This window comes from Aphelocoma coerulescens, chromosome 15 (genome assembly GCF_041296385.1).
Source record: "Aphelocoma coerulescens isolate FSJ_1873_10779 chromosome 15, UR_Acoe_1.0, whole genome shotgun sequence".
In the NCBI taxonomy this organism is placed as follows: Eukaryota; Metazoa; Chordata; class Aves; order Passeriformes; family Corvidae; genus Aphelocoma; species Aphelocoma coerulescens.
Genome location: NC_091029.1, coordinates 9,760,153 through 9,786,723, shown reverse-complemented (window position 1 = coordinate 9,786,723; position 26,571 = coordinate 9,760,153). Strand labels below are relative to the sequence as shown.

The 26,571-nt window shown below is 47.0% G+C and overlaps 1 protein-coding gene across 6 annotated transcripts in view; it reads left to right on the top strand.

Moving 5' to 3' along the window:
• Positions 1-26,571, top strand: part of BCR (BCR activator of RhoGEF and GTPase) — a 99,806-nt gene that overhangs the window by 60,614 nt on the left and 12,621 nt on the right. For all 6 annotated transcript variants that reach the window (XM_069031427.1, XM_069031426.1, XM_069031430.1 and 3 more), the window contains 12 exons: positions 1,252-1,359; positions 2,757-2,817; positions 3,272-3,324; positions 3,671-3,811; positions 12,520-12,641; positions 13,874-14,042; positions 15,342-15,461; positions 16,388-16,463; positions 17,043-17,147; positions 17,746-17,820; positions 18,399-18,496; positions 19,160-19,291. In XM_069031427.1, coding sequence (XP_068887528.1) covers positions 1,252-1,359; positions 2,757-2,817; positions 3,272-3,324; positions 3,671-3,811; positions 12,520-12,641; positions 13,874-14,042; positions 15,342-15,461; positions 16,388-16,463; positions 17,043-17,147; positions 17,746-17,820; positions 18,399-18,496; positions 19,160-19,291 — 1,260 coding nt within the window. The remainder of the gene's footprint in view (positions 1-1,251; positions 1,360-2,756; positions 2,818-3,271; positions 3,325-3,670; positions 3,812-12,519; positions 12,642-13,873; positions 14,043-15,341; positions 15,462-16,387; positions 16,464-17,042; positions 17,148-17,745; positions 17,821-18,398; positions 18,497-19,159; positions 19,292-26,571) is intronic.

Sequence of the window (26,571 nt, the reverse complement as noted above, 5' to 3'; positions counted from 1 at the left end):
GTAATCCCTGGTATAAGTGAGCGCAGTTTTCTTCAGCTTCAGTCACAACTGTGTAATTCTGTATGAGAGTTGAGATTGTTTTCTAGTCTTTCAGTAAAATGTGACCTAGGAAATAGTTAACTGTTTCTCAGCCTCTGTTAACTAAGTTTGTGCAGGGAATGTTGTCCTGAGAGTGGCTTTTCCTCTTCCATCACCTCTTGCACAAAGCTTCACAGAGAATGGGGAGCACAATGGTTATGAGAGAGAGCAGGAGAGGGAAGGAGCAGTGGCTGTGGGGAAGTTCCCTGCTCTGCCTCTTGCACATCTCAGGCAGCAGGGTCAGGGAATGTGCAGCAGTGCAGAGGTGAGTGCAGCCCTCCTGGCAATGTCTCCTTACTGCACCCTTGGCTGCTGCCTGGCACTGCAGGCTCAGGCTGCCAAGGTGTTCCCAGCCCAGCCTGGCAGCTCTGCAGGACAAAGCCAGCTCTGCACTCCAGACAGGCTTGGAGGCTACCCAGGGATTTCCCATGCTGGATCCTGTGTTCTCTGGCATGAATATGGCTGCAGTTCCTAAGTCAGCAAATGGGATCAGTGCTAAGACTCTGTGGTAATAATGACTTACTACTGTACTCTGAGGCCTGTTACATCCTCTTCTGGACCAGTTCCATGTTCCTTCTGCTGGAAAAACTGCCATTTTCTGTCACCTAGTGCCCCAGTCACTGCCATCCAAACAGATTGTGCTCTGGATCTCTCTTCTGTATTTTCAGCACTCCACTGCTCTTATTATAATATTCACTAATGCAGATATGGGTAATATCTGGGTTTGATTTAGTATATCCATCATGCAAAAGCCAACAAGTAGCTTACTGGGGTCACATTTGTGCTGTTGGGCTGAATCATTCCTCTCTGATTCATATGTTGTGGCAAAAAGCCAGCAGCTCCAGTTACATTAATGAGCTGCAATATTAATAGATACTAATCTGGCAGTTCAGAAGGGAAAAATAGATGTCAGAAATAAGAATGTGTCATTCTCATAGGCTTTCACATCCTTCACCAGTAAACTTGTTCAGCATAGGGCGGAACTGGGTGCACGGGGACACCAGTGCTGGTTAGACAAAATTGACAGGTCAGAGATGTCATTCTGGGCCTGCTCAGTGTTCCCTGTAGTTGTTTGGTGTGAAGGAACATGATCTGATCATTAGATACCAAGGCTGACCATCCCAAACTGCCTTCTTCCCCAGCATTTATTTTATTTTGTTTTGCTTCCTGCAGGCCAGCCAGCTGGGAGTGTACCGGGCCTTTGTGGATAACTATGAAGTTGCTATGGAGACAGCAGAGAAATGCTGCCAAGCCAATGCTCAGTTTGCTGAAATCTCTGAGGTAATGTCACGGTGTTCAGACACACGAGCTGTCTGGGGCTGACTAATACCCTGCCATGTCACTCCTGTCTATTCTCCAAGTACCTCTGAAGCCCTGACTTCTGGAGGAGTTGTGAGCTCCCACAGACTCCCTGCTTCAGCTCCTGTTCTTACACTGATTTGTACCTTGGGCTGGTTGCAGACACAGCCTTTGTGTTCTGTCCCCACCCAGGGAATCTGGTAGAAACTGGCATTGCTTTGAACTTCTCCAGCTCTGTGCCACCTTCATGCATTTCTAGAAAGAAAAGCTGTATGTGAGTTTCTTAAATCTTTCTCTTGCTAATGATGATTCTGGCTGTGGTATAGAAGCCATCCTTAATGGCTGGCACCGTGGCTGTCAGTGGGATTGCAGGCTTCACTGGCATGGAGAGGAGACAGTAATTCTCTGTTGAAAAAGGCAAGTGTGTCAACCATAAATCTGTAATACTGTTCTTTGGCCTGCTCTGATTTCCTCCCTGTCAGAGGAGTACCTTTGTCAAAGCATTTTGAATACTTTTTCAGGCTTCCCAGACTACCAGCTTTCCCTGCAGTGCATGGTCTCATTGACTCTTTGGATTGTAGTGATTATTTCTTGAAGAACTCAGTTGCCAAGAAAACATGAATTTCCTGTGTCTCCTTAAAAACAGATGAATAATCAGAGCTGAATACTACCAGGGGTGTTTAGTGCTCTGAGAAAACTCCTGAGTACATTCTATATCGCATGTCCCTTGAGACTTTTATGATAAAGAGGTAAAATATGATCCCTCAGTTTTGCTGTTTCTGAAGAATAATTCTGAAATCATGCCAGTGTCTACTGTATTTGGAATAACAGTGATGGTACTTTTTCATTTGTGTCCTGGTGAGGATTTTGGAGCTGAGCACATTAATGCATGTCATGGCCCATGGCAAAGAGCAGAGTCACAGACAGTGTTCCTTTGCTGCTGTGAAAGAACTGTCACCCAGCTCTGAGTACAGGAATAAGAATTCAATACCTGGGAGTATTGAATCCCAATCCTGTACTTTATTTATTGGTGCTGGGACGGTGGCTTTGTCCTTATGGATGTCTTTTCTTCTGCAGGTGATTTAAAAACTCCCCCATCCCTGTTGCTGTAGGTGGTTCCCTGCTTTGCTTCATGTCTATTGACAGGTGCTCCTTAGAACATTGCTTAGTATTTGAGATGTGTGGGTGCCTGTGACATGGCACTGGTGGATTTACCAAGAAGGAAAGCACATTTTTCCATCACTGACTTGAACTGTGATAGGGCTGTCCTCCTTTCACATGGAGGTCTTCCCCTGGAGGAGCAGATAGTCTGTTGTGTTCCCATGTGATATTTCAAGGTGACTGACCATCTGCTACATGGTTTTGTTTTTTGCTTTTAGAATCTAAAGGCCAGAAGCACAAAGGAATCTAAAGATCAGACGACGAAAAATTCCTTGGAAAGTGAGTGATCCATGGAGAGAAGACTGTTCTGTCAGGACTGTGTGGAGGCTGTTGCCAAACCCCCACTCTCCCTTTTTCTTTTCAAATGCTAGAAGGTTATGGAGTTCTGGCTCCACCTGGGAAGTCAGTTCCCTTCTGCTAAGTAGCAGAGCTCATGCAAAGCCTGCTGCATGCATGGGGAAATGCCTCCTGGCTTCAAACCTCATCAGTGCCTTTGGGCAAAGCCAGCCCAACCACAGGGCTGCTGTGATTTTAAGAGAACATCTGCTACCCAGTGATAGCACAAATGCAATCCCAGCAGTGATGGTTTTATGGGGGCATTGAGAGCGCCTGGTCAAGATCAGGTTCCATGGGGCTTGTCTCTGTGCACATGAGTAGACGACAACCCATGCTAGAAGAATGGGTTCTTCTTGATATCACTCTTCTTGATATTCCTGCTGCTTTGTTTTCACAGCTCTGTTGTACAAGCCAGTGGATAGAGTGACTCGCAGCACACTTGTCTTGCATGTAAGTATCTGAAGGGGAGTTTTCAAACTTTAGACCGCTGTCCTATTTTCTTTGACCTTCACATTTTCCATGGAGCTGCAGGACTGCAAAAATAAGCCTGTGCTGCATAAGAGCTTCTTCCCTTTACACTAAGGAGATGGAGTCTGTAGGTAGGATGCTGCTATCTTTTCAGTGATGTCACCAAGAAGTGCAGAGTATTATTAACTTCTAGAGATAAAGCCTTGCTCTAATCTGTATGAAGAAGCTGGAGCATTTTGTCCTACAGCTCTAATTAGGGGCACTCGAACCCTTCTGCCATCCAGTGCTGCTCATGATTGTGTTCTCTGTTTTGTGTTCCTGCTGTCAGGATTTGCTCAAGCACACTCCAGTGAGCCACCCTGACCATCCCCTGCTGCAGGATGCTCTGCGCATATCACAGAACTTCCTCTCCAGCATCAACGAGGAGATCACTCCTCGCCGGCAATCCATGACTGTAAAGAAAGGGGAGGTGAGTCTTCCTGCTCTTGTTATTTTCTCAGTTTCTAAATACTAGTTATGTCTTTTCTGTAGAGCTGGCTAGGAAGTTATGCTGTTAATCTGTTTGTTGCTAAGATACAGTTTATGCAGTGTCCTTGTTCTCTAAAGGATGTGGTACAGCTCCCTCTGTTTTCTCTTCAGAAAACAGTTTGGAAACTGAGAGGAAAAGTATGATTAGAGTTTTGTCCTTAGCATTGTTATAATCATTTGTCATACATCCATTTCTATGATGCACATTGCCATGCACTAAATGGATTTGTATTTTACCTGCAAACTGAAACCAAATGGGAAGCCTGGGAGGAGAAGAAGGTGAGGAAACATCAGAAGTCATGAAAGATTAGGAAAAGCTGTTTTCTAGAATCTTAATTTTCACCATAAAATTAATTTTCTGCATCCTTATTTCTAAAGGAGAGTGTTGTAAATGTGACTGAAAAGCAAAACAAATGGAATAGGTTGGGAAAGCCAGGGAGATGACTGACTCCTAAGAGTGTAATATAACCCTGCTCGGCTCTGTTAGGAGCTGGACTGCACCCAGAAAGGTCTAAGATGTGCAGATCCTTCACTTGCATGCAGTGTTGTGCAGGGAGGCCCCGGAGTTTCTCTGTGGTGGAGTCTGCATTCCTCAATGGCTTGATTCAGCTGCCTTGTAATTCCATTAAAAAGGGGTTCAGTCCCTCCTGATGAAGAAAGGCCAGGACTGGCAGAAGTGTTGAGAGAGAGAAGGATGTAGGAGGTTGGACAAAGAGAGGTGCAGCTCAGATAGTAAATGTGTAAGAGGAACTATGGCAGCATTCCAGACATGAGCTGATCAACAATGACCCAAATTACCCTGTGCAAAAACATCTCTGACAAAGCCCAGGAGATTGTTAAGATACCATGAACCTTCATGATTTTTTCCCAAATCCTGACAGCTAAGCATGCTTGCTTTTAGCTGCTAAACTGATTTTCAGCTGACAAAAGGTTTGCTGGAAGCTGCAGTTCTGGGAATTTGGCACTTTGTCCTGCAAGTCTTGCTCGTTTTCTCATTTTGTCAACCGAGGACACCTCCAGCTGAGAAAAGAAGAGGCAATTGGAGGCTGAAGCTCAGCCATCAGTCACCAGTGCCTCAGTGACGGGGGATGGCCTCGTTAAAGTGACTGCTGATTGAGTCATAACAGAAAGCACAGGCTAGAATGCCCCTCGAAGGGGAGGGAGCAGTTTGTGTTCTCTGGTTGTCTGTCAGCATCTCAATGAAGGATGCAGGCTTTGAAACGTGTCATGCAGAATCCTAATGAGGTGCCAGAGCCCAGGCAGAGGGGCAGGCTCAGGAGGATGAACCTGATGATCACTTTTTGGAGCAGTGTATTTGTCAGATCTTAGAAAGCAGGAAGGGAGGCATGGCAGGACTGGGCTCAGCAGGCCTGTTCACACTCTCACTGGTCCTGCAGTGACTCCAGGTATGATGTGGGGAGGGAGGAAGAGGACATACCTGAGGAGAGGGCCGTGGGTATGCTGGGGGGTAGTGGGAACCCTTTGTGCCCTTCCTCACTGCACACAGCTTTTACTGAGCCCAGGGAAGAGAAGGACTTGCCTTCCACTCTGGGAATCTGACCAGGAATATTTTATTTAGTCATTTGGCACCAATATCCCACTTTTATCAAAGCAGTAGTGCCCCATTTGAGCCCTCTGTGTCCTGAGAGTGAGTATGTTCACTCTCCATGTAGTAATCCAGAGACAGAAATCTGCTCCCGGCTACTCTGTGTGGGTTAGTGATGGCTGTTCCTTCTACAAGCTGCTCAGCTTGGGGTCATAGCTGGGTTTTGTTTATGCCTGTAAATCTTCCCTTTTCTACTTATCCTTTCCTCCCACTCGCCTTGCTGGTGCTTCCCCCGGGGTGACAGGACAGTGTGTGGATTGCATCTCCTAATTGACTGCTCTCAATGCATAATGCATTTTTTATTTTAATGAATCACCAGCTTGCTTTGATGGCTTTTTTCATTATTTGTCTTCCTCCCATTGAAGTTTCCTTGGTGGAAAGGAAGGAGGGTAAAACAGCCTTTTCCCCTCATGTATTGCTTAGGTGCTGATCGCAGTTATCTTTTTTTCCCAGTCCTTGCCTTTTATGTGGAATATTTTTTCCCTTTGAGTGTGTTGTGGGGAGGAATCAAATCTCCTTTGCCAGCCTCTTGCTCCAGCTCTTTTTTTCAGGATTGCTTTGAACTGGGGAAAGCAGCCAGTTGTTAATCTCCCTAGTGACAGGCTGCTAAGGAGGGGAGTGTAGGTCAGGAGAGAGTACAGGCTCATCAGCTCAGTGTTCTTCTTTTTTGCAGAGGTGATTCCCTGCTTTGGGAGCAGTGACTCAGCCTGATCTGCCTGCTGGCTCCCTGTGTGATGCCAGGTGTCCATCCTGTGCTCCAGCCCCCTGGTTCTGCTGGGCTCCAGAGGCTTTGTTCTAATCTATACTTATGCGTAGGAACTGGAAGGTTTCTGTCATGTGGTTTAATTTGCTGGGCTGGATGAGTATTGCAGGTAGTGCAAAGAGATGGGAACAAAGGGAGTAAAATCCCTCACCAGAGGGCCAGAAGGAGCTGCAGCAGGGAAGGCAATATTGGTGGAGTGAGCCTGTGAACAGAGAATTTGTTCCTTGCTGACTGTAGCAGACTTTGCTAAGGACCATGGTATAGAGGAGCCAAGAGAGCCCCAGCCTGGCAACACAGGGGAACCGGGGGGGCCATCTCTGGCCTTTTGGGTCTGTTTCCATTCAGCTTGATCCAGTACATTCCCTTCTTTTCATTCCATCTTTCTACTTTTATAGTTTTACCTTTTTAACTGCTTTTTAATGAATAATCTACAGGTATCCACTTTGCTAACCCTCTAAATAACAAAGCAAATGCATGGAGGGGAAGGGGGTCTTAGTAGCACTATACTATGTGGCTCGGAATGTGAATGGTGGAGAGTCACCCACTGGGGCCATGGAAGAGGCATCTTCCTTGTTGCTGTTGATCCTTCTGCACCCCTACTGTTGTCTTGGTTTAAACAGGGAATGAGTTTAAGGTTCTGCTAGGGACAGTGCCTTGGGGAAGAAGGAAAACAAATGCTTTGAGATGAAGGATGTGCCACTATTACGTTCAGAAGGAGGGCAGTAATAACCTTCTCTAGTCTTACTAACAGAACAGCTCTAGGTACTGCATGTTGGGTTTTTTTCAGCTAAGCCTGGATGCAAATGACTGTAGTGGTTGTGTCTTTCCCTGCCAGAAGTCAAGGCTGGTGTTTCCAGCTAATTCAGTCCATTTGTGCAAAGCACAAATGAAACTGCAAAAACTTGCAGAGTTCACTTGAGAGGTGGTGGTCCCTTTCTTGACTGCCGCTCCTCTTGTGCTCTTTGCAGTGTGTTGTTCCAGGGCAGTTCAGATCAACCTGAGTGTGGTGGCTGCCACTCTGCCTTGCCCTGACCATGTACTCCCACCCTCTCTGAAGTGTTCATACTGATGTTTGTGTGATCCCACAGTGGCACAGAGGAATGGAACCTGGAATTCTGGGTTACTGCTGGCTGAGTGGCTTAATGTCTGGTCTCATCAGCACCAGTCCAGACACAAGGGAGCTGACAGGCAGCTTTTTCTGCGATCAAGCCCAGTGGATCACATCACAGATCAGCTTGTGCTACTGTACACCTTTGTCCTTGCCCTGGAGAGAAGAGGCTGCTTGGCAAGCTGCTCTACCATGTTTCTAAATGTGGTTTTAAACTGCAGTCAAAGGACTGGGTATCATTGCCTTAAGCTTCTGTTTGGCTTCGTATAGACCAAGTGTGCTAGAGAAGGAAAAGGACAAAGGACATGTGCAAGGGAGCAGAAGTGCAAACTGAAGCCTTTGAAAAGCTGGAAGCAAAGCTTAGGCACAGCCACGCACAGCATGGGGCCTGGTGCCTACTGCTCCTGGAGGCCTTGGGCAGATGTTGGCAATAGAGCACTCAGAAGTTATCTTGGCTGCTTCACACTGTCTTAGAGCTGGAGCCAGAGAGCTCCTGGTTACAGGAGCTTTGGGAAGAAGAAAAAGACTATTAAAATGCTCAAAGAGCAGCCAGTTTAACTCCCTAGGCAGAGCATCCCTTTTGGTTTTTTTGCAGTGCTGGTCTTGCAACACACTTACACACACGAGGAATCATTTTCTTCCTACGCTCTGCAGAAAGCCAAACCACCTCTTCCTCACTGACATGTGCCAATACCCATCTCCTGGTTTTCCCCTCCTCCCTCTGCCTCACACATGTCCCAGCCCTTCTCGGGGCTCTCACCCACATGCACTGCAGGCCTCTGCTGTCACCACATCGGATGAGCTCTTTCCTCGGCACACAAGCGGGGAGATGGCCTTTTGTGCAGCTGTGGGTCTGCTTGAGTAGGTTTTTAAATTCCACTTTTGTAATGTGTCTCAGACAAGTTGGCCACACTTCCTGAAGTTAATCAGTCTGTGACAGCAGCAGGATTTATCATATGCAAACAGCACAAAAACACTGTAGGATGAATAGATGAGCACACAGGTAGTCGTGAGCTTGGTAGCAGAGGAGGGGAAGATGTTCAGTGACAGAGGTAAGAGGAGGAGGAGGACAGCAATAGGCAATCCAAACAGGATAACCAAGCACTGGAAAAGGTACAGGGAGAGCTCTTTTGTTCAGAGCACTGAAGCGGGTGGGAGGAGCAGATGAAAACATGCAAAGAAAAGCAGGGCCTAGAAAAGAGACTTGGAACTTACATTGCACCAGTAAAGGAGCTTTGCAAGAGCCATTGAAGGTAACAGCACAGGCCTTGTGCGAGACTAAAGATGATCCTAATTCACTCTATTATGATACAAAATCTTCACCCACACTTCCTGGAACATCTTTCTGAAGCTGTGCTGAGCTCCTGTGCTGGACACCTGAGAGTCTTGCAGGCTGTCTGTGGAAGAGAGGGGGTCACTCTGCCACTCTCCTGCTGCTGTCGCCCTATCACCCTTCTTATGGGGTGATATGGGAATCTTGTGTTCTCTTGGATGTTTATTTGGTGTTTCTGTTGTCAGTGTTATTTCAGGCTATTTTAGGAAATCTTCAGCACCTTTGGTAACTGTAACAAACAGAGTAACTCCGGGAACAAGGTAGAGAGATGGTTTCCAACACGAGAGCTATTGTATGGCATGTACAGCAGGATCACCCAGCCAAAAGACCTTGTGTTTCAGGAGACCCCGTTTAATGGGATGCCACCAAAGGAATAGCTGTTGGTGGCCCTGGGTGGGAGGAGTTGACCAAAGTGTTGGTTCCAAAACTGCAGAGCTGAGGAGGCCTCCTGAGTGGCACAAGTCCTGTCTGAGGGGCCTGCTGGCTCCCCCAAAACTGGGAGAGGATGGGCTGACTCATGTCAGGAGGTCCAGGGAGGTGCCCTTTGCTCCCACGCTGTGGGGTTTGGCAGGGATCTGGTAAGCCATTGGGAAATCCTTTTATTGTTTCCCTCTGACCTGCTGAACCTTCAGGCAAGATGACTCATTTGCAGCGAAGGATGTGCCCCTTTGCTGGAAGTGCCCCTCCTCAGCCCCACGATTCTGAGCAGCCTGGGGCATGCCTGTTGTGCCCAGCCCTAATGAAAGCCCTCTTTTCCAAGAAAAGCTGGTAGTAAGGAGAAATTTCCTGACTTGATCCACATATGTTTTCTCCTGTACTCTCCTCCCCAAATGCTTGGTTGCTCTTGTGGCGGTTCAAACCCACTGCTTGCTGGAGGCAGACCTTCCCAACTAGGTCCCATGAGCAAGAAGATATGAAGAATGAAGGGTCTGGGACGCTCAGTGTTTCCTTCTGACTGACTGGAGTATATCCCTTTCACCTCTTTCCTTCTGTTCCAGCCCAGCTTAGGAAGTACAGGCTTGTCCTCTCCCACCCAGCTCTCTTTGTGGGACTTTTTGCTGCCTCGGGGTTGCACTGTGTCTGTGTCAGTGATAGGGTTTGGTTCCCAGGAGTGCTAACCCAAATAAACTCAGTGCCACCTCAGCCCCAGGTGGGAACTGTGAAGGTTGTTGAGTCGTTTGGCATGGAATGGCTGAGCTTTCTGCTCAGGTTCTGGGGAGATGTGCTCTCGGCAGGGTGCTGGCCTGGGGCCTTGGCTCATCTCACACATTGCCAGTGCCTGGCAGAGGTGGACAGAAGGTCAGGTCAGGACTGTGCCTTGTCAGTGCCAGGCAGGGGAAGGACAGTGCCACATCCTGATGGGTAGCAGAGATGAGTAAGCCGTGAGAACATCTTTACACCTACGAACAATGTGCAGAGGTTGAGCTGGCAGCAAGCAGCTATTCTCATTGCTCCAGAGGAGCTGAGCTGATTTGCAGTGTAATTAATATGCATCAGATCTAGAAACTTGAGATCAGGGGTTTGGCTTGCTCACAAAATATCTTTCCCTGCTTATTATTGCTCCCAAATGAAATTCTTTGCAGGAGAGGGGATTGTTCTTGCTACTGACAACATACCTCCTCCTGTTTGTTTATTTCTTTTCAAAGCTCAATGTTTCTAGTTCCCTATCTGGGGCTTGCTCTCCAGGCAGGAGGGGAAGGCATGCTCAAGTGCCCATCAGCAGCAAAGGCATTAGTGCAGGCAGGAGTTATCTCAAAAAGCATAGAGAAGAAGCCAGGAGGATCACACCCACCTAAAAATAAACACTAACATATGTACAGGCCTTTCTGAGCTGAAGCACTGCTGGATGCCAGATCTCCCCAGAGTCCTGCTCAGAGATGCTGCAGCAGTCTGCCAGGGAGCAGCCTTGCTTCCTGCAGTTCTGAAAAAAGTGCTGCCCTGCTCACAGATTTCCAGGACCTTTGTGTAATGGAAGGCAGCATCAAGATGAGCTGCTGACACTGCTCCATGTGCTTTCACAGTAAGTTGTGGTGCTTGTGTAGCTGCAGACAGGAAAATGCAAACTCCTAGTCCCTGTCAGGAAGTGTAGCGTGTTGTGGGACAGACTGTGGAAAGAAGAATTATGTCTGCAAGGGCATTTCTTTGTCATGTGCTCTTTGCCATGATGCCTGCTAGGCTCAGGACTGATGTGGTTTGTTTTCATTTTGGAGAGCCAAGATGGGAAGAATGGTAGGCAGGAGAGGCAGCGCGGGGCTTTGCACTCCCACGCCCTCAAGCAGGGAACGCGTTCAGGGTTTGTTAAGTCACGCAGCAAACAGAACCCAGGGGCCTCACCCGAGAAACTGAGGCATCACTTCTGGTGTGGGTGTCCTGACCTTGCCCAGGGGAGCTGCTCTCATGGTGCTGCCCCGTGGAGACCCTTCTCTGTGTGTGTCACCGGTGGGGGTCACAGCCATGGGGCAGGGCAGCAGGGCCTCAGGGGCGAGTCCTGAGCATGGGGGTGGGCAAGGCTGGCAGTGAAACAGCTGGGGAGATGCTGGTTAGCCCTGGACAGGGTTAGCAGAACTCTCCTGTCTCCAGCCACAGTGCTGTCTAGGCAGATGTGGGACATCTGATGTGTCACTTAGTGGTGTCAGAAGAGCATCCTCTTAGCTGGAATAACAAAGGAAGTACAGGTCAGGGAAGAGTTCCTTAGCATGTGTGGGGAAGCTGATGGTTCCTGCTTGTACTGGCTGCGAAGTGAGGCAACACTGACAGTTATACATATTGCTGGAAATAAACTTTGCCCAGAGCTGAATGCCTTGACTTCTGCTTGAAAATCTGTGGGAGGTACCTATTCCAGGTGTGCACTGAGTCCTGCTGATTCTGACAGCACAGTGGAGGACCTGAGCATGGAGCGGGGCATGAAACTCCTGTCATGGTCACTGAAATGAGCACACAGCCACCTGTCTAAGTGCCTACATTCCAGCCTTTTGGTCTTTTGACTATGGAGTCATTCATCTCCCCTGCCTCCTCCATAAGGGAATCAGGAAAGTAGTGTTTCTGCCTACCAATATGTGCCCCTTCTTTAGGAGGCTGTGAAACTCCCTGGAACTAGAAACACAATTAAAGGCGTCAGAGTTGTGCAGCTTCTTTGCATCTTCTAGGTTTGGGGAATCTTTATATGGTATATAAAGAAGATTTCAATAGGCACATGGTGAGGGTACATCCAGATGGTCCTTTTAAAGCACAGACTGATAAGGGACTCTTGAGAAGTTTGCCAGATACACGTGTTCAGGAATTATCCCTTAACAGCACTTGTAATGAAGGAGCAGCAATGGCATTCAGCTGTTAATGTTGACAAAGTCGTTATGGGAATGGGAGAGGAGGGGGTCGAGGAAAGTTTTGCTATCCCTGCTGGGGTGGCTGAAGCTGATGCAGAGGCTGGGAAGTGACTCTGGGAGAAGTGACTCTGGGAGAAGCGGTGTTTGCTGCTCTCTGCTGGCTTGGGAGGGGACGATCTGCTGGCAGGGATTCAGGGATTCTGGTACGAAGGAGCTGGGTAGTGACTCACAGCAGACTGCACTTGGGTTCAGGAACAGGTGATGGAGAGAAGCCCGAAGTCTGACCCAATACCAGGTAGGGGAGAAGATGCATGGCTCTTTCTGTCTCTGGGAGAGAGGGCTGCAGCAGGGAGCAGAGTTGACAGCAAGGAGTATTTAGTAGGCTTTTTTAATTTTATGAATTAGACAGATTTACTGAATTTGCTCTGGTAGGAGTTATGTCTAAGGACTGTGCTGCCCTAGTGCCAAATGTGGAGCTCATATTGCACTGAAACATTTTCCCTGTTTTTTTCCCAGCACCGGCAGCTGCTGAAGGACAGTTTCATGGTGGAGCTGGTGGAGGGGGCTCGCAAGCTACGCCATGTCTTTCTTTTTACTGATCTCTTCCTGTGTGCCAAGCTCAAGAAGCAGATAGGAGGGTGAGAGTTTCCTTTCGGACTTCGTGGTTTGCACCTCAGCTGCAACAGAACCCTGGGTTTGGCCTGCAGTTTTAGTTGCGTATGGATGCACCAGACCTGGGTAACCATAATCCACAAGATGTAGTTAGACAAGAAATGATTGGCAAGCTGGGAATGTTTACTGTATGAGATCCTGTCTAAGTCCTGACCCCTCAGGAAAGGTTAATTCCTCCCATCCGTGCCCTGAACCTACCTAGGAGAGCAGGATATGCTGTAGCTGCTGGTATTCTGGACAAACGTCATTCATTTTTCTACTTCCCCTTTCTTTTAATAGGTGACATTCTTCACTTTCTTTTGTGACTGAGGTTGTTAATTTTGGCTTTGCAGCTACAGCCTAACAGTTTTACAGAAAAATGGTAAAGGTGCAGTAAACAGACTATGTGTCAACCCTAAAGTGCAGCTATAAAAGCAGTTTTGTTGGCATTTTTCACAAGTGAGGGGGGAGGAACCATTACCAATGTACTTGCCTCAAATAGGGCTTTTCTTCATTTCATAAATGTTCTTCTTGGGGAGACCTCACTCAGCTTATTGCCCTTCTCAAGCAAAAAGTTATGCCTGCCCTTTTCAAAGCACGTGCTAGTGAGGAATGAACCTTCAAAGGAGTGGGACATTCCCAAGAGTGGATGTTCCTGACAGTAGAAGTGAAGAGGGAATAAATTACATTAAACATTTTAAAAGGGAGCTGCTTATCCTGGTGAAATCCCTGGAGAATGGCAGCTGTGAGCTGTAGTTTCTCTCCCCTGGTTGGATTATACAGAGGTTTATATCCATTGGCTCACCTGCCCTACCTTGGCCCCAGCTTAGGCAGGAGAGACCCAGGTTCAGATCCCAGGGGGCCACCAGGTCACAGGTGTGGCACAGCTTTAGAACTTTGCCACACCAGGGGCTTTGAAGAGAGAGCACACAAGACTGAAATTGTCTGCAGGAGATGGATGTGGTTCCTTAGGGTGAAAAGAACTAGATAACAAAATAAGTTGCCTTATTGCTGTGCTGGCTACTGGCCCTGCTAGTCTGTCTTGCTGAAAAGCAGCCTTTTGCCAGACTTTCTCCATATGGGAATGACAGTAAAGTTGGGCCAGTATCTGTATGTTATGCACTATAGCAGGGAAGGACTTGTAGGAAGGAGTGGGTGTTGCCAAACCAAGTGGGTGTTTACCAGTAATAGTAAAATGTTTGGACCTTCTGCCTTTCAGAAAAAGCCAACAGTATGACTGCAAATGGTACATCCCACTCACTGACCTCAGTTTCCAAATGGTGGATGAGTCTGAGGCAGTGCCCAATATCCCACTGGTACCTGATGAGGAACTGGATGCCATGAAGATCAAGATATCCCAGATCAAGAATGACATCCAGCGGGAAAAGGTAAAGGAGTTGAGCACTCCAAGGCAGTGCAGATGCAGTGTCTGTGCTCAGATGAGGTGCTGGTGGCAGCAGCTCTCCCAGGGCTGCACAGTGTGGGGAGCCAGGCTGCAACAGACCATTCAGCAGGGGCTTGTGATAGTGCACAGCCTGGGTGATGCTGCCCTTTGAGGAGGCAGAGATAAAAAGACCCTGTATTTGTACCCAGCAGCTCCTCTACTCAGCAAAACCACCTATGAACATCCATGTGGAGGGCAGGGATCTTATGCTGAAGACATGAGAAGGACTGGAAGTGTTACTTGCCAATTTCTGGCTGTTAAATTATGATCCTGCCAGTGATTTTGATCAGAAGCCATTTACTCTTGAATTTTAGCAGGCTCAGCTATGCCTTTAAAGCTTTTTCCTACTTCACAGATGTCAAAGCACCAGCAAATATATGGAAAACAGCAATTATGCTGATTGGACAGTCTGACATGGACATAGTGTCTCTGGCCCAGGCTTCTCTTTGCTTGCGAGACATGTTTTCTGAGAGTTGTTAGATCACAAAGCTTCCTGGACCCTAAAAGAGAAATAAGAGTTTGAACACTGGTGATGTGTAGAGCAGGATATGAGTAACATTGATGTGCTGTGAGAAGGTTATTCCCCACACTTCCAAAGAATATGCTTCTGCCTCTTGGCCCTGGCTGGCTTTTAAAGAGGGCTTCCTGGAAAAAGTAAGGTTTTAGGAAGAACACTTTGTGGAAGCCTTTTACTCACCAGCTGCAGGTGTCTAAGACACGTGCTTTGGTGCATTAGTGCTAAACAATACACATGGCTGGGTTTGGGACTGGATTTTATCCAGGAAAAGCTGTATTTTTAGTGGACCTCTGATGAAAATGGATCAGTGGGTGGTGAGTAGGAGAGTTCTGGGTGGCTTCTAGAGAAGTTCCTTAGAGTCTTCTTAGTTAAGAACACTTGGAGGACCTGGCAGTGATATGGCTGCTCAGTGACATGATGCTACTGCAGCCTCTGGAACAGAAAATACAGGTTACAGCTAGGACAGTGGCCACACACCTCTGCACTTCAGCTGGGACAGCTGGAATCAAGAAACAGAGCCCAGTCCAAGTGGAGATTCTGCAAGTAACACCTTCCTGAGCAGCTGGGAGCCCTGTGGATCCTGTTGACAGCATTTCTTCTACTCTGGGGCTATTTACCTACTCACAGGGTAGAGACTGTGGTTTTCAAAATAGTGGTTAATCTAAATGGGGGCAGATTTGGAGCGTAACACGTGTCCTCTGTCTCCCTCTCTCCCACATCCTTCAGAGGGCCAATAAAGGCAGCAAGGTCATTGAGAGGTTGAAAAAGAAACTCTCGGAGCAGGAATCCCTCCTACTGCTGATGTCTCCCAACATGGCCTTCCGGGTACACAATCGCAACGGCAAGGTGAGAGCACACCCTGTCACCCTCAGGGGCCAGAGATCAGGGGCTTGTGTCTGTGACTGTACGTGCTCCTGCACAGGGAGGGCTTTGTGGCCTCTGCTGTGTGTCCTCAAAGCACTTTCCAAGCAGCAGACACCTCACCCTTGCTGTGCCCAAAGTTATGATGGCATCCTTATAAGGCTGTGACTAATTTGCATACAAGACTGGCATTTAAGAAATAACCATAGAAATGAATCCCCTATCTCAGCACCAGTCCTGGTGGAGCAGTAGGAACAGCCCTTCATCCGAGATCCAGCTCTGCAGCAGCTGCCTTCTAAATTGCCCTGTGACTTCAAGGCTTGGCACACTCAGGGCAGTGTCCTCAGGGCTGCAGCTGCCCCTGCCAGGGTCATCCTCTGTCAGGGGTGTTCCCTGCTATGGCAGTGCTGTAACCTCTCACCGTGGCCTTCCCATGCACATGGCAAAGGAGTCTCATAAGATTGTGTTGCTGCTCAGTGAAAATCCTTGAGCTGGTCACTGCTTCCTGACTGTTGCTGCTTCAACAGTGTCTAGGCCTGTGCTGGAAGCTTCTGGCATTCCTGGTGCAACTGAATTCTGGTTGTGAGGAATAGCACAAGCTGCCATGGGAGCTGATGCAGGGCCACAACTGCCCTTGGCAGGGTGGGGCTCTGTTAGCTCTGACTGTCCGTGTTGGTGCCACGGGCACATTGCCAGAGCCTTGCCTGCCCCAACAGAGATGTGATGCAGGACAAGTGGCAGGGCAAGTGCTAGCAGAACAGTGTATCCAGCAATTTGCACTGGAGGACGGTGGGAGCAGGCAGGCCCAGCCCTCAGTGGTGCATCAGCCTAATGCATATTTTTATATTCTTCTGTTTCCTATATTCTATTATGTTTTCTTATATTCTATTTTCTTCTGTGTTCCTGGGTAGAGTTACACATTCCTCATTTCATCAGACTATGAAAGGGCGGAGTGGAGGGAGAATATCCGGGAGCAGCAGAAGAAATGTGAGTATCCCTCAGCTGTCATTGGTACAAATACTGTGATCTTAAGGGAGCAGAGGTCCAGAGGATAAGGTGTGGGACAGGCTTCCCTGCCAAAACAGAGATCTGCGTTGAAATCCACAGTGCAATATGGATGTCTCCTGTCTGAGGCTGTTTGGGGAACTTCTGGCTGCAGCAACATGGGAGGAATGTGTAGAGAGAGCACTTAGTAAATGTGTGTAGAGATTCTCCCATTTACCCTAGAGATCAGAGCTCAGTGCAATTCCAGGGAAAGGGAAGAGCTGCACCCTTTTACCTGTCTCCATTCAAAAGAAACCTACTTTTTTGGCATGGTGTTCTTGGCTTTGCAAGGAACTAAGAACCCCTCTATTTCCTGTGAACCGTCCAGAGACTTTACTTGGAAGAGGAAAGAAGTATGCTGCCAGTAGAGCTGGGCTGCAGCAGCAATACTGCCCTGAGCGCTCTGGTGCTGCCGCTGAGCAGTGCCCAGGGAGCACTATCCCATGTGTTCCAGGATGAGGGGTAATGCCTCCAGCCTCTCCTTGGAATTTTAACTCCTCCCTCTTTCAATCTCCATGGCAGGCTTTAAAAGCTTCTCTCTCACATCGGTGGAGCTCCAGATGCTAACAAACTCCTGTGTGAAGCTTCAGACTGTCCACAACATTCCCCTCACTATCAATAAGGAAGGTAAGATTTTTGGGTTTTGCTTTCACATGGTGCAACTGCAGTGAAACTCTCCCCCTGCCTGATTTTGTGCTTTCCCCTGGAACTGCTCTTGCTGTTCCCTTTTGCTACGGGTTGCAGGCATCCTCCATTATACGTTAATCAACTATTACATGGTCCTTTCATGCAGCTGTTGTGCAAGGTTTAAGAGTGCCTGGTGGAGTCCTAGCCTGGGACAGCTTTGAGCTGTGTCTGAGAATCCTTTGGAACGACACTAGTTGGCCAAAATTGTGTCAGGGACCATCCTAAATTACTGCTTAATCTGCTAGTGTAGACATAACCTCTATAATTTGCTTTTTCTCCTTGGAATTTCTTCCATGCTGTCTTGCTGATGCTAGAACTGTCACTGTAAAAGCCCCCCAGTGCCAGAAGGTATTACAGGTGCCACTGACAATGACTATGGAACGGTCTCCTCTCTTGCTGAACCGGCTGTTAACGTGCTCCTGCCATCCTTGGGGACCGTTCACCCTCTGCTCATTAACCTCTGTAATATCAGTTTCATCACTCTTTCACTCTTGGCTCCACTCTGAATGTAACAAAATTCCTTGGATCTTTTGTACAGATGACGAGTCCCCAGGTCTCTATGGATTCCTGAACGTCATTGTCCATTCTGCCACGGGATTCAAGCAAAGCTCAAGTGAGTTATAGTTCTGTGACACACAAAAGGTACTGATAGGGGTTGGATAAGCCACGTGCTGGGACAGCTGGGTGTGGATTGCAGCATCTGTGATAATGGTGAAGAGGAAAGGTGTTCTGGGGAACTGGAAGTTCCCACTCTTCACTCCCAAAAAGATCACCATAAAGGATCAAGCACACAGCACTTATTTTTAGGCCTAGTCTGTTTGAACTTTTAAGCAGTGTTTGCTGATTACCCAGCTGTTCTAGAAACAATTCAGGCCTTACCCTGAATTCTTTCAGCTGTATTTTGTTTTGCAATGAAAGAATGGAGAGTGTTCTCTGACATCCAGATTTTTTGTTGTGAAGAAAGTAGTGTTAAAATTCAGGGGAATGAGTTGACAGAAGGATCAAAAAAAGTGACAGAGCTTCTTAAGGACAGCTGGGCTGATCAAGGTGATGAGGTTTGTATTGGGATGGTGTTACTGGTACTAGTACAGAGATGATGGAAATGAAGACACCCTGTGCCCAAGTGATTAATGCAAGTTAGGAGATTCTAGATATTACTTAAAAGTTTCTGTCCCTGTCTCCCCTCCTCAGATTTGTACTGCACGTTAGAGGTGGATTCTTTTGGGTATTTTGTGAACAAGGCCAAAACTAGAGTTTACAGAGACACCACAGAGCCTAACTGGAATGAGGTAGGTTTGATCTTTCTGGATATGACTTGTTGCATGTGCCAAACATCAATGCATGATGGGCAGAAGACCTGCCAGTGGAAGAGCTTGCTGCATGCTCAGCATTTGTGCTGCATATGCTGCTTCTCAAAAAACACTTTTCTGCCAGGTTCATTTGGCTGTCAGGGCTTGCAGATTTTCTCTTGATTAGCGGTAGTTAAACAAACAATTTGATACAAATGAGTCTTGTCCAGTATTTATCAAACAGATGCATGCTTGATAATTTTTTTAAAAACACAAGTAAAAAATGTGTTGAAGGAGATGGTTTTGTTTATTGAGAGGGGGAAGAATTAGCTATAGACATTTTGCCTGTTTACAGCCAACTCAGACCTGCCAGTGAGCAAAATTTCTTACAAGGAAGGTGAGCAAATTTGTGTCTTTGAATAATGCTTTGCTGAGACCTTTGAAACCTGACTAACGAGTGAACCATCTTAGTGTCCGATTTGACCACCTTATAGATACAAATACAACTACAGCTTATTTCTAGAACAATTCCAGTATGGAGGAGGTTTTGGCCAGTCCTTAAGTTCTCTTCTGATGAGTATTAAGGAGACTGTATTGATTATTCTGAGACTGGTGTCCTGCTGTGATGCAGCCATTACTCTTTCCTTTCCTGGTGCCCTGCAGGAGTTTGAAATTGAGCTGGAGGGCTCACAGACACTGCGGATTCTGTGCTATGAAAAGTGCTACAACAAAACCAAGCTCACCAAAGAGGATGGAGAGAGCACAGATCGCATAATGGGGAAAGGACAGATCCAGGTAAAGCTGCTCAACTCATTCCTGATACCCTTACAGCAGAACATCACAGGACTTTTGAATCCTGGAGTTCACTGCAGAGGTTTTTTTTTTCTGCCTTCTGATTGTCTCAGCATTGAAGATTTTTCCCTCAGATTGTGAGGTACACAGGGTGATTCACAGGCAGGAAATCTATTACCGCAGGCCCGGTTCCTACGGTATATCACCATGTCCCGCAGCCATAGGGACGAGGAGGAGGAGAAGATCCAGCAGGCAGCAATTGTGCAGCAAGATTCATTTATTTAATTATTTTATCAACTCTTTTATAGACTTTTTTCTTCATAGTCTAATTGGACAAAGGGCCAGCCACCCCTTGGGGGTGATTGGCTAAAATCCTAAAACATCCATTGTCAAAATATTTTTCTACTATACCATAAACAGACTTTTCAAGGTTGCAGGTGTCTTGGTTGTTTACATTCCCTGCTACCTCTTCTGTGAGAGAGAAAAGTCTCTCACGGACTTAGAAAATAGCAAGAAAATCCTCTCTAACAGCATTTTTGTACCTACAGAAATCAGCAGCTTTGTCCCTCTTGCTTTGTGCCATGTGCCTACTTCAGCACCTTTATGGAATAGCTGCTTGTTTTGATCTCTCATTTGCCCATTAACTTCAAAACTTCTAGACCAGTGTGTAGGAACTGCACTGCCCCTGGGCACTGTTGAGGATGCTCCACTTGTGACAGGAGGACACAAGAATATAGTGTCTGCTCTGTAAGTCATGTGCAGAAGGGCTGCCATCTGTGCGTGCTGGAAGTTGATGGATGTGTTGGCCGGGCCCTGGGACAGCCTGACTGTCGTAGTGACTGCCATGTCCAGAGTGTGGTGTCCATGGCAGCAGGCAGCATCCGAGGAACATTTCCACTGCTGAGAATTGGCCTGGGACACTTTGTGTGGCAGATTTGTAATACAATAGGGGAGGTGATGATTCCAAAGGGCTGCTGCTCGTGGGGGGCTGCTGTGTGATAGAGCACTGAAGCTGGATGTAGGAGAAATCAGGCCATCTGTGGAGGAAAACATGGGGAACATATGTCCCCCATCTTGTTCCAGTTTGTTGCACTGTCTGTCCACAACTTTAGGAGGGTGTTTAAATGCCTGCTCTGAGAACACATCCTTTGTGTTGGAGTGGCTGTTGAACAGAACAGAGACCTTGCCCAGATACCTTTTCCTTTCTGGCATGTTTAAAGACCTCACCAGTTCCCCTCCATTTACATCTGGCTGTCTGTCTCCCCATGGATGACAGCTTCCCCTGGCACTGGAGCGATGGTCACGCAGGCCAAGGCCATTTGTGGGATTGCAGAAGCAGCTTGGGGTGAGGGTGGCCTGTGTGATCACATCCACCTTTGCTATGGCAGGGTTCATTGCTTAAGTGACTTTGATCAGGCCTCTTCCTTCCCTCCCTCCTGTTTTCAGGGAGAGCTTTTGTCTCAAATGCATGGTGGAATTTGGAAGGGAATGCGTGTGCAGATCAATAAATGCCAGCACAGGGTGTCTCCTCTGTGTGTGTGTCTCGGCTGACAGAAATCCCTATGTCCCTTCTGCTAACAAAGGCTGTTTTCCACGGAGCTGAGCAACTACAAAAGAGCAAGTTTTCAGCCCTGAGATCCCCTGGAGATTTGTGTGCTCATAACAGAGAACCCTGAAATCACTGACCCGCTAAATTCTACAAATATTTTACATAGAATGATTAAAAAAAAAAAAATTAAATTTTTTAGCAATTTTTTTCTTTCTCACAGGAGTGGGCATTTTTATGCACAGCAATTGTATATTCTGTAAATATATTTTGTACTTTAGTAAGTAAAAATACTCTTTGGTGGCAATTGAATATTAATTGCATCTTGATTCTTTTAGAGAAACCTAAACAGCAGGAAAGTTTAAAAAAGAAAAAATCAATTAAAATGTTTTTAATTAATGTACAAATGTTGCATTCTGTTGTATCATAAAAGGCACATGCAAAAGTTCTGTTGCTTTCTGTAAATCCCCTTTGCAATTTATAAAGATACTTGATGAACTACCAGAAAAACCTCTTAGTTCTCAGTGATTTCTATCCCATCACAAATTTTAAACACTATTGAATCAAAGAGAAGTCATATGACAGTCTGGTAAGATTTTGGATTGACAAAGATTATTGAATGTTTTGATTTTGGTTTAGTTCTATTTTTGAAGTAAACACCATTTCTCTATTAAGAAACCATAATAATGCAGCAACAAAATCTGATTATAGCCTGCGGCTGAAGGTTGGCTGTGTTCTCCCAGGTGCTTTTGTATCAAATTTTGTTTACCTTAGAGTTTGTAGTTTATCCTGGGCTTTCTGATTTCTTGTTGTTGTTGCACTGTCATTATTCACCCCAAGTCTGTCTGTCTAAAGGCAACGTCTGTGAAGTTGGATGAGGATTTTTGTTTCATAAATTCCCTTTAGTTAAAAGCTCTGGGAACGTGAAGAGTTGTGCCTGCATCCTCCTGATGATAAAAGCAGAGAAATTTCTCGGTTGGCTAAATTGCAGTGTATTGTTAAGCCATGTATTATTGTAAATATGCAACTTCCCACTACTGGGAATTATGACTCACCAAATTCTGAGCCTCAGTGATGAAGACAATCAAGGAGATGAGGACTGTTTTGGCTGTGAAAATGTTTATTAAATCTCTCTGTTACATTATGGCAGTGAAGGAAGGAAGGCAGGCTGGAAATTGGTCCATGTAGTCACAAGTTTCCAGGAATGAGCAGCAATTTTAATAGCTCCCATTGCTCATATTTTCTTTTCCTATGGAATATTTTGTTTGCCTGTCTTTATAGCCAGATGCAAGAGCTGCTTCTTTCCTGCCGGTCTCCAAGTCTTTTATCTCTGAAACATAAACCCATGAGGTTTTAATGTGGGAGAACCTCCTGTAAATGTAGAAGTGAAGTCCTCACCGGACCTGGGCACAGCAGTGCTGGGTGTGCAGTGTTGAACTGACTGACACACATGGCTGTGTGCTTCTGGTGCACCTCGGGCATGAGAAATACTGTTCCTGGGTACACTGAGAAACTGAAATTATTGGGGGAGTTGGAGGAGGAAGGAATGGACATCACCTGATAGGAGGAAATGTGAGGCTTAGTTCAGATGTGGGCGTAAGCTCCTCTGTGAGCACCCCGGGCTTTTCTTTCTGTTGTTACCTTTCAGTCCATCTTTGGTACTTGGGCTGGCCCTTTGGCTCCTTGAAGTTTGCACTTCACGTGGCAGACACATCCCCATGTTTGGAGTGTAGCAGCCTTTTGTCTGGCGTTGAGACTCTGTACCTAAGTGGGCACATTTGTCAGCACGACCAACCTCTCTGCCTTGGGAACAGACTGCGTGAGTGAAGTGATAGTTCACCCTGTGATCCGGCTCCTCCCACTGGTGCCTCCTAGAAATGCCGTTTCCTTTGTTTTCTTTTTCTGCATGATCAGCTCAAGCTAAATATTTCCTTCTCCCTCACAGCAGTGCTGGAAAATAAGGGAGGATGTGACCTTAGATCACTCATTCTGTGGCGCAGCACCATTCCTCTGTTGCCTTGCAAAACAATCACTCTTATCTTAATTATCTGGGATGTCTCATAGCAGTGCCCATGGCTATTTCAGGCATTAAGTTGTTTTCCATGTAAACCAGATTGTCCCATGCTGTACCTCCCAAGTGTCAGCTTGGAAACCTTTTACTCATGCAAGCTTGTTTAAGCAGTTTGCTGAAGCAGAACATTGTCCCAGCAATGAAAATAGGGGGGAAATGAAGAAGGCAGTGGGTCATGGCTAAAGGGTGATGGTGGGAAAGATTAACCTGTCCGTGGGGAGCTGTGAGAAGAATGGGGTTATGGCAGGACTGGGAGTTTCCAGCAGCAGTGAGACTCTTGACAACATGTATGTCACATCAGTTACAATTCAAAACTGATGGAGTGTAAAGTTGCCTGGGAAACTTAATAAAGGGAAGAAGTAATGTGAATGAATGTATAAAACACACTAACCTTAATGTTCCTCAGTCCTGCCTCTTTCATTTCCACTGTGGTTTCTTTGTTTTTCCCTCCTTCTGCATGTTTTCTTTTCTCTCTGGGGAAAAAGAAATCATGATCAAGCTCTCTGTAGCGGTTTCCTAGGGCAGAGCACAGACACCCTTCCTAGTGCCTGGCTTGCATTTGCCAGAGCAGCATCCCCAGTTTGCCTTTTTCAAGGTTCTCACCACTCTGCTGTGCGCTCTCAGACTTTCCTAACTGCTGTGCCCTGTCTGAATTGAGTGCTGAGCTGCTGCAAGGGCCAGAGACCTGCACTCAGATACCCCTGTGGTGCTGAGCTGCTTGGTTCTGTTGTGTTTTGGGCAGGATACAGAGAGGTATTGGCTTGATTCATTAGTGAATTTGGGGCTGTAGCTTGCCACTGCAAATATCAAAGACCACAAGGGGACTGGAGGAAGCAGCAAACAGGCAGAATGGTTGGTTTGTATTTTCCTGTTCAGCATGAGCTTTTGGTGGGGACTGTGCAAACAAGCCCATGTGATACTGTCTGTGAGGGTTTTAGCAGGTCTGTCCTATTTGTACAGGGCATGGAAACAACACAGTGGCTCTGTTTCAATGGAGGTGGGGCAGGTCACTAAAACCAAGCATCTCTTTGGAGGAACTGCAAGAGGAGCAGTAAATTCTACTGTCAAGTGCAGAGGCAGCAATTGCACAGTGCCTCCCCTGCTTAAGCTGGCACAACTTGCTCGGAGCTGCCTCCCTTTGCCATGCTGGCTGTGGATTGCATTCTTCTACTTGGTGTTCCTTCTTTCAGGTCACTGATCTCCAAATCAGGCCAGAAGACAACATGGCCCCATTTGTCCTCTGTGCTGGAGCATCACTCTTGCTAACTCATTGTCCTCAGTGTGCTCTCTCCCTGCCTGCTCCAGCTGCCCTTTCCCCCTGTTGCTCTTGCTGGCCTCAGAAGGTCAGTCATCAGTTGGGATCAGGACTGAAGCTTGGAAGTCTCAATGACAGTTCTTGGTTTCCTGTTGATTCTGTTATGTCCTATTGTGACTTACCAGACTTAGACCTGATCTTCCTGTCTCAGTGTCGCGGAGAGTTTATTCAAGCTTTGCTCTTTTAATAGCTTCCATCATTTTGCTATGTTATTTAAAAAGCACCTTGGAGGAGTTAGGGTTTTTTTTTTTCCTTAATTGCTGTTGTTATTGCCAGTGATTTATGTAGGATTGGCTGGGTCAGCCAGCCCTGATGCCTGTTCTCCCTGGCTGCCCCCACTCAGTACAAGGCATTCTCCAGCAGGAGTCAAACAGTAGGAGGGAGTGCAGGGGTCCTGCCAGCTCTGCAGCAGAGTTCAGAAACAAGGGAGCAAGAGGCAACAGCAGGTACATGGAGGTTTACTCGCAGTCCTGGCTCAGCCGCAGCAGGTACCCAGCAAGGAAAAGTCTCTGTGAGCCCTCAGCTCCAGGAAGGAGAAGTCTTTGCAAGTTCTCGGCTCTAGCACTCTGCTTCTGCTTGTCCTTTGCAGCAGTGTGAAAGTCACTTTTGAAACAGAGCAGGATGGTGTTTGGCTCAAATTTTTTAACAGCTATTTACATGCTTTTGTTTTCTGCAGTGGTAGGAATTCCCTGGTCGTTACTGAGACATACTCAGCAATACCTGTTAGCTTAAATAAACTGTAACTGGATTCTGCTGGACTCTTCCTTTAAAGTTTTTGGCAAATATTCAAACCCTCTTTAGTCTTAAGCTGTCTCTCCCTGCTATAAATAATACACTCAGTGACTCCATTCTAAAAGTGTATGAAAAACTGGTTCCCAGCAAGAGGATTGTCTGTGACCGTGTCCATCAGCAGGGCCGTTTTGGCAGCTTAACCAGATGACTCTTTAGAGCTGGAGATCAAGCTTTCAGGAATACTCAATTTAATGGTTGCTCCTCATAGGAAACCAGACACTTCAGAAATGGTTTCCTCTTGATTCTGGGAAAGAATGCAGTTGTTGAAAGAAATCAAACTTCCAGCACGGAAGTTCAGGGTAGAACAGCCTAGAAACTAGCCAGCTCGTAGGGCCCTCGGCCAGCCCTGCAGGCGGGGGCGGATCTTTTCTGCTGGAGTTAAAAGCGAACCCCCTTGGCGAGCAGTCCTGTGTTCAGGGTCACTGAGGCACTGAAGCCAAGTACTGCTGCCCATTGGCCTTCTGGACCTTTGCACAGTCCCAAAATGTGGGAGCTGCAGGTTACTGACTATTCCTTACAAGGGCTCTTCAGGAATTTCTGCCGGAGTTGCGCCTATAGGAGCCGGTCCAATTCGACAGGGAAGCATGTGTGTGCCAGCAGCATCCCACTGTGGGCTCATGTCCGTAACAGAGTGCGCAGGGATAAGGTTGGCCTCGTTTGTTCTGTTGCTGCTTGGGGTCTCTGCAGTGGGAGGAACTTCCCTCTCTGCTGCTTGTCTTTCTTTGGGGAGTGGGGAAGGGTATGGGGGGGCTTGTCTCTGTAGCTTTCAGCAGCATTGGATTGCTCTGTTGATGATCTGACTGTGACCATGACCGTGTCTAAGCTCTCCCAGAATTTCCTGCAGCTGCCATTGCTCCAGCATTTCCCTCCCCTGCCAGAGCTCTCTGGCCCTGCACGGAGCTCCGTGAGAGGGGGGAGCTGTGCTGCAAAGCAGCTCTGGTTATGACTGTTTGTTTGCTGACAGCAGCAAACTCAAAACAGGTTTGCTGCAGGTGCCTCCTCCTGGTCTTACTGTGCCTTTGTGTTAAAGAGCCAAGTGTTACAAAGCTGTCTCAGGAGGCACTGAATTCTCACTTTGGCTGATTCCAATGGCTGATCAAGCCTCCAGGGAGACAGCTCTTCCTCTCTCTTGCCAGTCTACCTGGAGCTGAGTGCCACTCCTCAGGCATTTGGATGTGTTTGGGCTCTCCCAGGCAGTACTGGAATTGCTGGGTAATGTTTTAGCACTTGAGTCAGGTGCTCCCCAGCTCACAACTGTCCACTCAAGGGATCAAGCAAAGCTGAAAATGAGAGGTTGGAACTTGTTACTGTTTAATGAGTTCTTGCAGTAGCAGGGCCTGGTGGTTTTCCTGCCTCTGTGCTCAAATAGAAATTAAAAGGAAGAGGCTGGTTGAAGGACAACTTTCCAGGATTTCTCAGCCGATTCAAACATTGATTGTGCTCCCTGAGGTTGCCTTTATTGTTGAGCTGACACTGCTCACGTGTTGCTGGATTTTTCATGTATATGAAGCCTCATCAGCCCTGTTTAGAGAACTGCACAATATCCAAAACCTGGTTTC